We start from the raw sequence: 16050 nt of genomic DNA on the forward strand, positions 1-16050 counted from the left end.
GCTTTAGTCACGTCACCAAATGCAGTTGAACCACCCGTGGATCCATGTTTGACCATTCTACCACTCTGAGCTCTGCTTTTGAATCATTTTATTATTATCATCATTCATTTATTCATTCTTTGGAGGGGGGCTATTTCCTAATGCCGCCCTAATAAGCTGATGTTCAAGGGGAAATATAACAGAAACTCTTTCAGTGTTATTCATTAATAAATTAACAGATAAACTGTGAAGAAGAAAAAAACTGAGATTTAAAGGAGAGAGTGAGAAACTTGATCATCCATCCTCATAATACATGTTTATCAGTATCTGCTGTGACCATACTGCAGTAATAACTACAAGTCTACATTTCTGTGACTGTTGATCAATCACAGCAGGAATCTGAGCTCATCTCTGCACACAGAGCAGCTTCAGCTCTGGGATAAACTGCTCGCTTCACGTCCTTCTCAGCTCACAGACACTCATCCTGATATTTTCCTTTAACATTTGATGGTATAATTCATCTGAGTTTACACTTTATCTGCATAAATACAGAAAAACAGACCCAAACACCAGAAACCATCAGTTTCACCATGTAGAATATATTGTTGTTTCCTTTTAATTCAGAGAAAAACTCTGATTTGGATTTTCTCTGTTCTCTTTGCCACAGCCCATCCCAGCAGCAGCTGAAGCAGCTGACTGTCACAACACTGAATAACACTTTAGGAGGAATTTCAGAGGTCAGTAAAGCTCCAGTTTCAACATCAGTTAATTAATCATAGTTCATCATAAATGTTAACCTGGCTGGCACACATGTTAATGTTAGCCATTTAAATATTAGCAGTTAGCTGAGGCCACAAGAAGAAGAGGCCCTAGAAGAACAATGGATGATAAGATTAGATTTTCAAGACTAGGCAGAGACGTGTTTTCCTTTACTGTCTCTTACAGAGGAGGGAGCAGATACCAGACGAGGTCACGGAGGTACGGGGAGGATTCGCAGCAGACAGCAAGACTGCCACGTCCATGTGAGAGAGCGATGGCTACGATAATCTCTGTTTTTGTCTCCCTATATAATGTTGTACAGCCCATGTGAGGGTTATCCTCTCTGTGAACCAGATGCTTGATTTCACACAGAGGTCCACCAACTGAATTTGATCAGTTATGGAACGATTTACCTCGACAGGCTCCTTCACTCGCTGCTTTTAAACCTCCTTTAAAACACACTTTTACTCCCTGACCTTTGACCCAGTGTGACATGTTGACTCACTACCTCAGACAGCTTAAAATAGTCTTTTTGTTTTTTGGTGCTGCCTAAAAGAACCGTAAAATATCTGTCCTGTATACAGTTATGTTCATATATTTTTGTACTACATCAGGAAACTCAAAAACATAGTTTTTAATATTTTAATCCTTATTTTTAAAACTGTTTTTGTCATTTTTCTTCTCCCATTGCATCAAAAATCATTATTTACACTGAATAAATGAGTCAGCAGCTCTCTTACATTGTTGCTGCAGGTTCATTACTGAAGTCTGGAGTTTCTCCTTTGGACCAGTCACTCCTCACAGACAAACAGCTGGATGCTGCAGATCCTGCTCCATCCTTTTCCTCCATCTTCTTGATGTCAGGGTGGAGTTAGTCTGAGAGGCAAACACACACACTCAGAGGTGCTGTTGTACTGGAAGCATCACACTGACGGGTTTCTAAAGTTCTCATTGATCATTTCATGGAGTTTCTGTGGTAAACACTGTCCTGTGACGTATGTGTTATGGTGAGGGTCATGAGGGCTAACCAGCCCCACTCCTTCCTCCTCATATTTCAGCCTGAAGCACAATAACAGCCTAAACCTAACCAGGAGGCTGTAACCTCAAAGGGACTTCATGGTTAGAAATAAAGGTTCAATGAAATGAAGCAGATCATAAAGACATGAGTTCCAACTTTAAAAGAAGCATCCACACGATGACGGCACAGCAGAGGAGCACTTTCTCTAACACACTGATTCAGTTCCACTGACACAAGGACACACACAGGAAGGCACACACACACAAGCCTTTATAAGAAACAACACAATCATCTGCGCTTGACTTGTCAATCCAAGTCCTTAGCCCATGAGCCCGCGGTATCAGACCACAGATATTCCCTTACTTTGAAAAAATAAAGACAGTTTTCAGAACAGACCTGATGTTTATGCTACAGCCTGTTTACCAATATAATCAATATCAGATATCAGAGCAACAGAAACCTCGGTGATCAGGACGCTGGGACTGAGAACAGGAAGTGGCTCAAACGTCACAGTTTCATAACGTCACCCTGAACTCCACTCACGGAGTTTCTGTCGCCATTGTAGTTTTTAAAGTCCCGTGATAAAGGCGGGTCTTTCTGTGAATCCGCACGCTCATTGGCTAATAGCTCGAGATTGACACATTGTTATCCAATGAGCGTGCGGGAACTTCCGACATAAAGTTGTTTCCTTTGAAAAACCAAAGTCTGATTATTTTTGCCTCCACTGACGGAGCCTGTTGTTCCCGTCACAGAGACACAGTAATGTCAGAGCGGTGTTAACACTCACCCTGCCTCAGCACAGCTCTCACTCTCCTCCTGCTCTCTCACACTAAACGGAGGCTCAGCTAAACTCACTTCCTCTCTACTTACAGGAAACCAGCGCTCAGAGGAGCCGACCGGCCTCACATTTCACCCACAGACACGAACAGCGTGGAATTATTTTATGTCATAAGAAGAAACATATTCATGTAAACACTCACCTGCCTCAGCTCCACCTTCCTCCTCCTGCTGCTCTGAACAGAGGATCTTCACTTTCACTGCTGCTCCCTAAACACAGAGGATGCTGGGACTTGTAGTTTTTTACTTCCGGTGCGGTCTTCCTCTTTGTTTGTTTGTGTTTGTGTTCAAGTTATTTCGATCATGTAAACATCAAGAGGAACACGTGAAGCCACACAGAGTTTGTATGTCGAGGTGGGTAGGAGGGTTTGAGGGTTTGGGGAGGGGTCAGAGGGAAGAGGTCTCTCAGTCTTGACAATCCACATTGATGGCATTGCATCTTTCAACGTGTTTGTGGGTCGATTTGGATGCTCCAGGTGTGAGAGCAGCCACTCAGCCTCTGCTGCAGATGTGTGTCACAAGTTCATCTAGTAGTGAGACGGTGGCGCAAGATGGCGAGTTGAGCAGTCGCACGAATTAGGAGCTCGTTGAACTTGTCCCAGAATTTACTTTGTGTTCGTTATTGTTTCCACTCGAAAGTAGTAAAATGACTGCCCCAAGTATAGTTAAACCTGCTAAATTCAAACTCGACCTCAAAAAACAAGAAACAACATCGCCATGTGATGGAAAGGAAGACAGCAGAGAAGGAACGGATCATGACTACGTAGCAATGGACGTAGCAGTGATGAGCAAAAGGGAGTAATCCAAAGTATTCAGAATACGTTACTGTCATTGTGTAGCGTAACGGAATACATTACAGAATACATTTTGGGGCATGTATTCTGTATTCTGTAATGGAATACATTTTAAAAGTGACCTTCCCAACACTGGCTGGGGATGATTTACACTTAACATTTTAATAACTGGGTACAGTTAGGCACAATAAAAGTAACAAAATAAGCTAACATCAAATACATTTACTGTAAACACATCAGAAGGTTATTCATGTGGCAAAAAGTTAGATCTATACAAAATGTTGCAGGGAAACAGAGAAGGAGCTCATATAGGTTTGAGTTTTATTCACATCCATTGTGCAGGTACAAATAACAGAGTGGAAAACTTCATATTTTGTGTTTGCAAACATTAATTTATGAAGATTAATTAACATGAGTGTAGCACAAAGTAAAGGTGAAAGCAGTATTCTGACACGACAGTGCAATCAAAACACATTTTGCCACTACAATCTGTGAATAATTGTGACAAACAACTGTCATTTTAATATTGGACAAACTAGTTGTGCAGCCCTAACCTGAAATATGCTGTTTGTTCTGAATGAAAAACGTTAGTCTTTGGTAAACATTTTAATCACATTTATAGATGCAATATGTTATGTCAGTTAAGATTAAATGTTACCACAAGTTCCCATCATCAGAACACAGTGTGGAGAAGTGTCCTCACAAGTGCACTCGAGGTAAAAAAGCACTGAACCTGTGAAATAAACAAGCTCTCCTCCTTTTGGGAGGTGACTCAACGCTATGGAACAGCTGGGTCTGTACATTTTTGGACACTGATACTTGAAAAAAAAAAAAATCTTCCCTTTGTGCAGAGCACATGAAATTTACTGCAAGTTCATTAGACCAATCATCATTAGAAATATGAATGAAGGAAGAAATGAGATGCTTTTTATTTTTATCGAATTTGCTACTAAACCATACAGTAAAACTATGCTGGGGGAAAAATGTAATCTTTTGCGGTTAGTGTGATAGCTTTAACTCCTATTGTCCTGCTTGATTTTGCAAAATAGAAACACTTTCATACACCGGGGTTGTTATTAGTAATTTCCTCCAGTTAGCCAGGTAGTACAGTTATAGTCAACAGTTTTAACAGTGGCACCACTTGCAACACTAAACTTTTATTTATTTGCAAACAAACATTTTGAAACTTGTGAAATTCTGTGAAAAAACAAAGTAACGTAGTGCATGAAGAACAAATTTTGTGACACATAAGTGCTGATGTCTAAACACAATTCATTACATCTCCACTCATTTTTATAAAACAAGTGACTGTCTTTCATATTCTCGGCCACTGACCTAATTATTTTATATTTGATGCTCAGCTACAAATTTTACTTCACTGGGTCACACACATCACACATCCTACCATTTGTCTGTGATTGTTGTTGCTCAAATAGCTGTTTAGTCTAATAATATGTATTTTTCAATGTAATTGAGCAGTTGTCCTGTCTGTTCATTGGTTGTTTGAGAAATGCTCAATGCATTTTTTTCACTATAAACCAGACAGACCATTTTAGGAATTGCCAGTCATGCTGCTATCCAGAGGAACAATGAAATAAAATATCCCTCTACACTGATGATATAATATTATATATAACAAAACCCAATTCTACAATATCATACCTAAAAAAAAGAGTGTGTGAATTCAAATGGTCTAAGGAGGGTATTAAATATTTAGGAACTTTCATTCCCATACATTTGGACCACTTGTTTGGCAAAAATTATAATAAAAATTATTCAGCGTATCAGCAGTGATTTAGAGCAGTGGTCTATTCTCCCCCTGTCTCTGTTAGGTCGAGTTGAATATATCCGTATGAATGCTGGTCTAACCCTACCCTATTTATTTCAGATGATACCAGTTGAAATCCCAAAGACAATGTTTGATAAGCTGAATGAAAGAGTTTCGAGCTTCAGGTAGACTAAACAGCGGCCTAGAATTAGACTCAAAACCCTGAAGTTGCCCAAAATTAAGGGGGGCATTAATGTACCTAATTTGAAATATTACTACTGGGCTGCACAAATAAAACCTTTGCTGACATGGTTGCAAAATGATATACATACAGGCTCGAAATAGAAAACAGTAAATGTCCCAAAATACTGGAAACACTACCTTTCTTAGAAAAACCCATAAAAGAAATGGCAACCTGGACAAAAATACATTAAAAACTCTGAACAAAACATCTGAAGAATGAATTTGATCTCCTCAGGACAGATTTTTATAGATCTCTTCAACTAAGGTCCTTCTTGATGGTACTCAAAAGCTGGGGAAACATTGCCAAACCCACACCAAATAAAGAATTTCTAAAAAGTAAACAAATCAGAAACAGAGACAAGAAGACTATTAGTAAAAACTATAACGCAGTCTCATCAATGATTAAGCATAATTCCCTGAGGATGAGGGAAAGGTGGAGGCAGAAATAAATGAAAAAAATACCTGATGACACCTGGTGGGAAATCCGGTTGTTCAGTGATGACGCGACGAATCCTACTTCCGGGCCTAAAGTAGTCTGCGTTTAATATGGCTTTTGTGTTGTTAACATGTTTAATGTTATGTATTTTCTTATATTTGATCTCAAAAAGCTCCTAAAACAGTCAGTGATCACTGTTGACCTCCCTCGGCTTTTATTACCGCTAATCATTTATTTAAGCTCAGTTTTTAAAACCTTAGGATGTAACTACAGCCCAGCCCATGCAGCAGTATATGAATGACTAACCTCGTATTGTGGATGGATTATCTCAGTTGTTCTCCTGGCTGAAGTTTGGTCCTTTTACAGCATCCTGCCATGCGATTACATTTGTTCCTGACCACCGAGAACACTCACGCTAACTTTTATCGAGTGGAAAAAAGGTTAGCTTGTTTATATTATGCTAACATAGCTGTGTCGCTAGCGGTCACGTAGCACATCATTATATACCAGCTAGCCAAACTTCAGTAACCCTACAAATGTCACTGCTGTTTAGTTTTCTGTCTTCATTTATGTTGGAAGTCATAACAGAGCTGTACGTTTTAATTTGTTTCCAAAACCCCGCAGTCAGGACATGCTATATTGTATTTAGATAGAAGCTAGCGAGCTAACTCCCTGCTAACTTCTAACTCCGTTAAATGTCATAAATTCCGTTTTCATGGATGCCTGGATTCAGTGTTGGTCAAGTTACTTGAAAAAAGTAATCAGTAACTAATTACTGATTACTTCCCCAAAAAGTAATCCCGTTACTTTACTGATTACTTATTTTTCAAAAGTAATTACTTAGTTACTTAGTTACTTTTTAAAAACACGATTTACAACCTGAATAGGTGATAAAGCGATAGATCTCTCAGCCCAATTCTACTTTTTCTGCATAATCCATCATACAAAATGTAATCAAATGGAAAAGTCCCTTTTTAAAACTTGTTTTATTAGTTTTAATCTTTTAACTTTATGCATCAAGCAAAAATTTAATTATATGCAACATTCACTGACTGGAAGAAATTTGTTTAATATTTAAACCTATTTTTCCAGCACATAAATTTTTTTTTTTTGTGTGTTTACACTCAGTCTTTCAAATAGATGCAAGTAAAACACAGCAGAAAATAAATAAAGTCAAAGACTAGCGGTCCTTTTGCTCTATTTTCACCTGTAAAGCAGGAGCAGGGTAGGCGGAGGTTTACCCTGGTGCAGGTGTGCCGCAGCGGTCAGTGGAAGGATATGGCAGCTCTGTGAATTTCCCATTACATCGTTGTGCACTCGGTGCTTGCTTGGAAGTTTAGGGGTTTTTTTCGCTGTAAAAAGAAGTTTTCCTCCCACGCACAACGGACACTAATGTTTTTGTCACTTTTTATGGAATCAAACTCAAAGGTCAGTACTTCCACGCTTTAAACGCTGCACGCTCATACTCTCTCCAGTACTCGATATATGATCCACTGTTGATCTGCACACAGCTGTTGTCACAAACGTCGCCCTTGCTTACCTCACTGTCATGAGACATTCTCGCAAAAAAAAAAAAAAAAAAAAAAAAAAAAAATCACGGTTTTAGTAACGCAGTAACGCAGCGTTCCTACGGGAAAGTAACGGTAATCTAATTACCGTTTTTGCAATAGTAATCCCTTACTTTACTCGTTACTCGAAAAAAGTAATCGGATTACAGTAACGCGTCCATTTCTGCCTGGATGTTAAACTCAATTGTTACACCTGGTAGAGCAGAACGCTGATCATTTTATTAAAGATGAAAGACTTTAGACAGTTTTTCAACTCTCAGTAATGCCATAGTGATCGTTTGATATATGGACCTGCAGCGGAGTTTAGGCCCAGACACAGCTAGTGACGTTAGACTGAACAATCGGATATGTACTGAAGCACAAGTTCAAACACATGGAGAGTTTAAATGGAACAATATCACCAGATTCTACAGAACACCAGAAATAACTGCTAAGATGGGTCCAACACATCTGTATTGCTGTATTGATGAATTTCTAACTTCATGTAGACTAAACAGCGGCCTAGAAATAGACTCAAAACCCTGAAGTTGCCCAAAATAAAGGGGGAATTAATGTACCAGATTCTACAGAACACCAGAAATAACTGCTAAGATGGGTCCAACACATCTGAGTTCATGCTGGAGTAACTGTGGGACACACTCTGCCAACCATACTCATATATTGTGGCTCTGCCCTAAACTCTGTGTATTCTGGAGGCAGATATTTGATGCTGACAAAGAAATTTGGACAGCAGGAGGTGTAGTTTCCCTTAATTTGTTTTCCTGAATTTCTCTGTATTTTTTGTCACTAAGAAGTCAGCAGCATGAAACATGAAGTAGATTCACAACTTTTTTTTTATTTTTTTAATTTGATTAATTACCCTTTACATTTGAGTGTAACAGATAGTTAACTAAAAACTAGTTATCATACACTCTTTTAAAAAATGGAAATATAAATATTTAACATCAGATTTCTCACAGAAACACAGAATTTATATCAATAACCCTTAAACATAAACAGCAACTTGTCCACCCAAGTTGTGAATGCAATAACATGAAAACGAAGGGACGTAGGAGTTTCAAACTGATACCACAGGTGTATCTATAATTGGTTTAAAATCAGTAACCTTGACCTTGAGGTCAAATCTTTATGAAAATCTTGTAAGTTGATAACTTGAGAAGTTAGGATATAGAAATTCATTACATAGGTACATCTGCTGGGAGGCTGAGGGACACTACTGGCTGTTGCTAGTAGTTTTTCTTTGAAATTTTCTGTTTAATTAAAATAATGCAGACTGAGTCATCTACAACAAAGATAGGATTACCTGACAAAAGGAATCTCATATACATGTCTATTCAGTAAAAGAAATGAATTGTGTTTAAAGCAAACAGATAAAGGGATCAGTAATGGCAATTATCTGTCATTGTCTTACTTGTCTTAGCCCAGTTAGGTAAACATTAACAATTGTGGTGGCAGATTTCTTTTGTCAAGTATTAACTGAGAGCCATGCTAGGCTCAGGGAGACTCTGCTGACCGTCTGTCCCGCGGTCATGCAGGGACTTCATCAAGCTTGCTTGTCTGTTCTTCGTGTGTTTTGATTAAAGAATGTTAGCTACCGCTCACCGCTCGTCTGCAGGCTTTATTTAAATGGAAAACTTCCACAACAGGCAAAAAAAAAAAAGAAGCTTTTTGCTAAAAAAAAGATTTAGAGCAGAAGTTTTTTGCACTGCATTTTAAAATGAAAACATATTGCATTTATTTACAGTTAAAGACACACAGAGCAGAAAGTGTGTTACTGTTTTACATCCACAGACACACAAGAAAAGAAGCAAGCAACATGAGGTCAAGTTATGGCAATTTTATTTGTGTATTTCAGTACATGTATTTAGAGTGTCTGGCCCATTGCTATGGGCCATTCGATCCCTATACAACCGTTGCAAGAGCTTGGTTCGCATTGCCGGCAATAAGTCGGACTTGTTCCCGGTGGGTGATGGGCTCCGCCAGGGCTGCCCTTTGTCTCCGGTTCTGTTCATAATTTTTATGGACAGGATTTCTAGGCGCAGCCAAGTGGCGGAGGGCTTTCGCTTTGGTGGCCTCAGAATCTCATCTCTGATTTTTGCGGATGATGTGGTTCTGTTGGCTTCATCGGGTGAGGGCCTCCAGCTCGCACTGGAACTGTTCGCAGCCGAGTGTGAAGCAGCGGGAATGAGGATCAGCACCTCCAAATCTGAGGCCATGGTTCTCAGCCGGAAAAGGGTGGAGTGCCCACTCCGGGTCGGGGATGAGTTCCTGCCCCAAGTGGAGGAGTTCAAGTATCTCGGGGTCTTGTTCGCGAGTGATGGGAGAAGGGAGCCGGAGATCGACAGACGGATTGGGGCTGCAGCTGCAGTAATGCGGACGCTGCACCGGTCCGTCGTGGTGAAGAGGGAGCTGAGTGTAAAAGCGAAGCTCTCAATTTACCGGTCGATCTACGTCCCTACCCTCACCTATGGCCACGAGCTGTGGGTAGTGACCGAAAGAACGAGATCGCGGATACAAGCGGCAGAAATGAGCTTCCTCCGAAGGGTGGCTGGCCTCTCCCTTAGAGATAGGGTGAGAAGTTCGGCCATCCGGGAGGGGCTCAGAGTAGAGCAGCTGCTGCTCCACATCGAAAGGAGCCAGCTGAGGTGGTTCGGGCATCTGACAAGGATGCCCCCTGGGCGCCTCCTGGGTGAGGTGTTCCAGGCGTGTCCCACCGGGAGGAGGCCCCGGGGCAGACCCAGGACACGCTGGAGAGATTATATCTCTCGGCTGGCCTGGGAACGCCTTGGTGTTCCCCCGGATAAGCTGGAGGAGGTGGCTGGGGAGAGGGAGGTCTGGGCCTCTTTGCTTAGGCTGCTGCCCCCGCGACCCAGCCCCGGATAAAGCGGATGAAGATGGATGGACAGTTAAAAGGCAAACCTGTGCTGCCACCAGGTTTATTTAAAAAAAGGATCTGTATCTGCGAAGACGATGGAAACAAGCCCAGTATATTGTGGATCTATTCTGGAAAAGGTGGGTGAAAGAATACCTTCCTATGTTGCAGGAACGACAGAAATGGAACAAGATTCGTAGGAACTTTTGCATTGGTGATGTTGTGCTTGTTGTTGATGGAGCTGCACCAAGAAATTGGCCGCATCACTGAAACCATGGCCGATGCACACGGAGTAGTTCGCCGTGTTAGAGTTAAGACACGAACAAATGAGCTGGAGAGGCCAATCAACAAAATATGTCTCCTGGTGGAGGTCATCTAGAGGAAACAATGAATGTTGGCCTCCAACTGAGCCAAGTTCTGGAACCTCTGGCTCTACATTTACACTGACACTCACTTTGCTCTACACTCCATTATGCAACATACACCTTTTCTGAATACACACAAAGCAAACACATGAACATCAGAGACTTGAAATCATAGAACATTGACCTTTCCTTTTGTTTGGTTTTTAAGAAGACCTATACGGACGGACTACTGAAGAAAATTATTGGCATTGCTTTTGGTGATGGCCACTTAGACAGATATAATTCATGTTACACAGGAATTAGGGGCCGGAATGTTGTGGCCATTTTTGTTGAATGTTTATAAAATGCAATTTGTATTCTTTTTTGTTTTTTCTTTAAAGGTGTAAGAATATACTGACCTGGTTTTGTTATGTAAATTTGTAATTAATTTTATTGGAGAAGCTTTTGGAAAGTGATTGGTTTATTAGCTTATGGACCCTCCCATTAATCAAGAGATTAAGAGCACCCTGGATGGGTGTGGTAGAGAGGTTTTTTGTTTGCCAAATGTCAGATGGGAAGACGGGAGGGTTAGAAAATGATTTTTTGACCACTTTTGAAGTTGTTAAAGCAAATTAAGTTAACTTTCGTTTAATTTTAAGTTTTAAGAAGTTATTTGGCTGATTTCTGTTTGTAATTTTTCACGAAATAAACGGCATATGATTTTTAAACAATGGAATCAGAAGTGCGTTCTAAAACAAACCTCCCGTTGCCACCCATGGCCTTTTCTTGGACTTTTTTGGTGTTTGGAAAGTAAAAGGCCGCGACACATATCCATACTCAACAGGCATATACTGACAGCTTCGGACCATTTCTCTGGGATGGCCTCTAGTGTATTGCTCGAGAAAATATAAACAATCCTTAGCACTGTGAGCTTGACTCTCCACCATGTGCTCAAAAGCTCTCATAAATGTTTGATATTGCAAAGGATCGCCATCAAATAACTGAATGTCACGTCTTGGTAACAAAAACAGACTGCTGCTCAGCCAATAAAGTTGTAATTTCATTTTGTTTCTTCAAAACTGTGACTAAATGATCATGACCCTCACCACCTTGCACTGTATGTGTAAGAGGTTTTGATTGTGTGTGAGACTGCGACATCATCTGAGTAGTTGAAACTGCACCTGGAAGTACTTGATGTAACTTCGTCTCTGACCTTTCCAATGAAACGACCTTAGGCTGAAAAGTATTTTTAACCTTGGGCCTAACATCCAATACCTGCGCTTGATGATCACCTGCATCAACACCCTGATATGGTTGCTCTGGTAACACAGGTTTGAACATTGGAGCATTAAGATTTAAAACACCTAAACGCCCCCGCTCTCGTTCTAAATACGAATTCATTCCATCTGATTTAACCTTAACAGCACTTGAGACTCGGGACATTTCAGAAGTTTTTAAAACATTCACCTTTGCTGCTGAGGCTGCTATTTCAGTTTCCAAGTCAAGCAGCTCCTTTCTTTTCTTAAGCTGTATTTCTTGTTCTTCCAGAGCATGCTTTTCTTTCAACAACCTCTGTCGAACAAGAAGGGCAGCCATGTCAGCCTCTGCCGTTATCCGTGCTGACAAGGCAGATGAAACCATTGAGCCACTGAGTGATGATTTACTTTTCCTACAACTTTTGTTTCCAACATTAGAGACGCTATCACTTGGATTAACATCATCTATCGCAGCACCTTTACTAACATTCCCGGTGTACATAGAAACAGCAGAACCATTTCCAGCAGGTAATACATCAAAGGAATCAACACCAGGTGGATTTAAATGTGGCAAATCAAGCTCAGACACCTGATTTTTGCTCTGAGGGTTTCCCTTTGCAACATGAAGCCATTTCTTTACCGCTTCCATAAACTCAGTATTATGTGCTCGCACACTTATAAATCAAGCAGTCTGTTTTTCTTGCTCTTCTTGAGGAAACAAAGGAAGCAAGGTTTCCTGCAGTTGAGTCGCCTCATTAAGCAACACAGACAAATTCTCTAACTGAGCCTGAACAGTTGAAACATTATCCTCAGATTGCTTTAACTCTTTAATAATCTTTATGACCTTTTTAATGTTATTAATCTTAGTGTGACGTTCTGTCTGAAGCCTTTCAATCTGATTCTCCAAAGCCTTAGCAGTCTGTTTCGGCTGTCTTTTCTTTCCATCCACATCACCACATTGTATTAATTGGTGTGTCTCCATTTTTCTTCAAAATATTACAAAAATCCAAACGCTGAACTGCACCTATGCCACACAGCTTCATTCCAACGCATCAACTTGATGACATTCACTTCATAAACCCTGGACACACACAATTGACAGGAGCAATATCCCCCACTAACTGCCTATTAAACCTAACTAACTTAACCTAGTCTTCCGTACATACTAGCGGTGGGTATTTATGTACCTCCATACCGTCAGCTGTGAGAAAGACAAACTGTCTTAAACACAAACTGCGGCGGTACTCCCAAGCCAATGGCTTCAGCCGCCTGATGCACAATAACTAGAAAGCAAATCAGTACAACGCCTAATGCAGCTGTACTGCTAAAACCTAACAGAGGAATAAGACTCCTGAACGAAATCTATTTTGTGTAGCCAAAGGCTTAATCAAAAAGCGGGTTGTAAAAGGCAACAGCAAACTACAAAACTATCATCAATAAAACTCATCTATTTATAAATAATCCAATAAAACCTAAAACCTTTCTGTTGACAATTTGTTGCGGCTCTTCCAGCCAATGGCCGCGGCAGGCTAAACATGAGGACACCGATGACGCGCAACAATTAACGCACAAAATACACTTCTGTATCATTTGCTTCTTTATTTCCGCATGCCACTGTCCAAACCACAAATCAGCATATGGGATTAACTATCAAACAAACGCACAGACTGCACAAACAAATAACTGCAACTTACGAATAACTGCAATAGCTACTATGTCAAAATTACAAACTGATCTATGGCATCAATTGGTGCACAAATATACAAATACCATCAAGTTACAGTCCAAATATATCACAATCATTCAAGCTGCTGCTATCAATTGCAATCACATTGTGTTAAATTTGCATTCATATTGCGATAATATTACGATCATGTTGCGGTCAACAGAAAGTTTTGCCTCGTGCTCACCCTAGCTTCTGCTCATCACATCAGGTGCTGTGAACAAGTGAGTGCAACCACATTTATCTTATACCACACCCATGAGACACGCCCCACACCCATGCACCAATACAGTGAGTCCATTTAAACCAACACTCTAAGAAATAAAACGTTGGATTTAATTGACAAAGTTAAGGCAATCTTTTCCACAAAACCTGGTCAATTAAACATAAATCAATATGGTTGTTATCTGCAATTTCAATGGTGATGTATATCAGAAGTGAAATTTGTCACAGGCTGGGTCTCCGACCCAGCACTCTGAGTTTTCTTTGTATTTTTTGATATGTTATTAGTTTGTGTTATTTCCTATTTGCCTTTAGTTTAGGCAGTTATTGTTCCTGGGTTTTCTATGTTTTGGGGTTTTCTATTTATTTCATCACGTATTAGGTCTGTTAAGTTGTGTTGTCATTTCCTGTTTTATTCTGACAATGTCATGTGTTCTTTGTTCATTGTATTTAGCTTTCCTCTCCTGGGCCCTGTTTCAGGAAGCCGGTTTGGAAAACTCAGAGTGAAAAACGACACTCACGGTTGAGTAACCCCGAACTGTCCAACTCGGAATATTCGGTTTCAGAAAGGCTGATAACAATTAGTTCAGTCAACGCGGAGTTGCTTTAACCCCAAGTGAAGCGCGCGGACGAGGATACATAAAGCCCTGATAAGCGGAGCACAGATTAAGCGAGTCACCATGGAGACGGAGGGAAAGAAGGCGCGGTCAATGTATTTCACAGCGCTTGAGGCCGAAATTCTGATGGCAGCATATGCCGATAACATGCAAATTCCGCGGAAAAAAGTAACACAGCCACAGCTGCAAAAGAAAGGGAGCATGCATGGCAAAACATAGCCGACAGAGTCAATGCGTGAGTGTTAATTTAAACATTGATCGAGGGATTTCCACCCATTTAACACGTTATTTTATCATATGTTATTTTATTTGTTATTTTATACATTTTATTTTGTGATGTGATGTGAGCGCAGGTGCAACCCAACAGGCCCCAAACGTGCCTGGCAGCAAGTAAAAATGAAATATAAAAATATAGTCCAAACAGGTAAGGTGTAATTGTATTATGAGCCATAGTGCTTGGTCTGTTTGTCCCATGTAAATCAATTTCAGTTAGAGGCTACATTAATTTTCTTTCTGTAAGCACTTATTGAAATTATCTGAGCACATTACAAGTACATATTTGCTTACTCTGTATGCTCAAATGTGGCCCGTTATAGCCAACAGAAAAAAAGCGGAGGCCCGAAAAACAGGTGGGGGTCCTCCACCACCACCACTCACAGAGGCTGAGCAGTTGGCCCTCAGCCAAAACAGTGGGCGCCCTGTGGCCGAAGGCATCTCTGCGGGGACATCCTCTGAGTCAATAACCCCGCAAGACACAAGTGCCTACATAGGGGGTAAATTCAAAATAATACATGATGTCCATACATCCTTTCTTCACAGTCACCTTTGCAGTGCGACTCATTCATTTGATAAACTCTTTACCATAATGGATTATCAAAGTCAAAGTCAAAGTCAACTTTATTTGTCGATTCTGCCACATGTACAGGACATACGGAGAATAGAAATTGCGTTACTCTTCACTCCCTAGATAAATAGCAAATGAACATTTAAATATATTTAAATATAAAAGTGATTAAAAAATGCAAGTAAAATAATTAAAAAGTAAAAATTTAAATAAATACAATTTTACATATAACAAGAAAGCTATATAATATACAATATAATGGGTAAGTGACATTGAGTGTAAACCAGGCAGAGTAGTGCAAATGGCAAATAGTGCAAATGGAGATTTGGTAATGTATGGTAAGAGAAAGTGTAACAACAAAGTCTTATGAGGTAATGGCAGTCCAATGCTCCACAAAGTGACTGGTAACTGGTGCAGGCCAGTGAGTGAGTCAGAGAGTGTGTGTGTTTGTGTGTGTGTGACAGAGTTCAGTGAGACCGTGGAGGAGAGAGGGGAGAGGGGGCAGAATCGGGAGGGAGTTAAGCTTCCTGACAGCCTGATGGATGAAGCTGTCTTTCAGCCTGCTGGTCCTGGCCTGGAGACTCCGCAGTCTCCTCCCCGACGGCAGCAGCTTGAAGAAGCTTTGCATTGGGTGTGTGGGATCAGCCGCTATGCAAAGGGCTTTTTTAGTGAGACGGGTGCTGTAAATGTCCTGGAGGGAGGGGAGAGAGACACCAATGATCCTCTCTGCAGCTCTCACTATGCGTTGGAGGGTTCTATGACAGGACGCA

At 40.6% G+C, this 16050-nt stretch overlaps 1 protein-coding gene across 1 annotated transcript in view; it reads right to left on the reverse strand.

The window, feature by feature from the left end:
- LOC309700530 (NACHT, LRR and PYD domains-containing protein 12-like) overlaps positions 1-2758 on the reverse strand; it is a 90009-nt gene extending 87251 nt beyond the window's left edge. The window contains exons 1-2 of the mRNA XM_082524117.1: positions 2737-2758; positions 1479-1614 (exon numbers count right to left, since the gene is read on the reverse strand). Coding sequence (XP_082380243.1) covers positions 1479-1588 — 110 coding nt within the window. The 5' untranslated portion in view covers positions 1589-1614; positions 2737-2758. The remainder of the gene's footprint in view (positions 1-1478; positions 1615-2736) is intronic.
- Positions 2759-16050: the final 13292 nt, after the last annotated feature.

This window comes from Aulonocara stuartgranti (genome assembly GCF_965226115.1).
Source record: "Aulonocara stuartgranti genome assembly, chromosome: 3".
Classification (NCBI taxonomy): Eukaryota; Metazoa; Chordata; class Actinopteri; order Cichliformes; family Cichlidae; genus Aulonocara; species Aulonocara stuartgranti.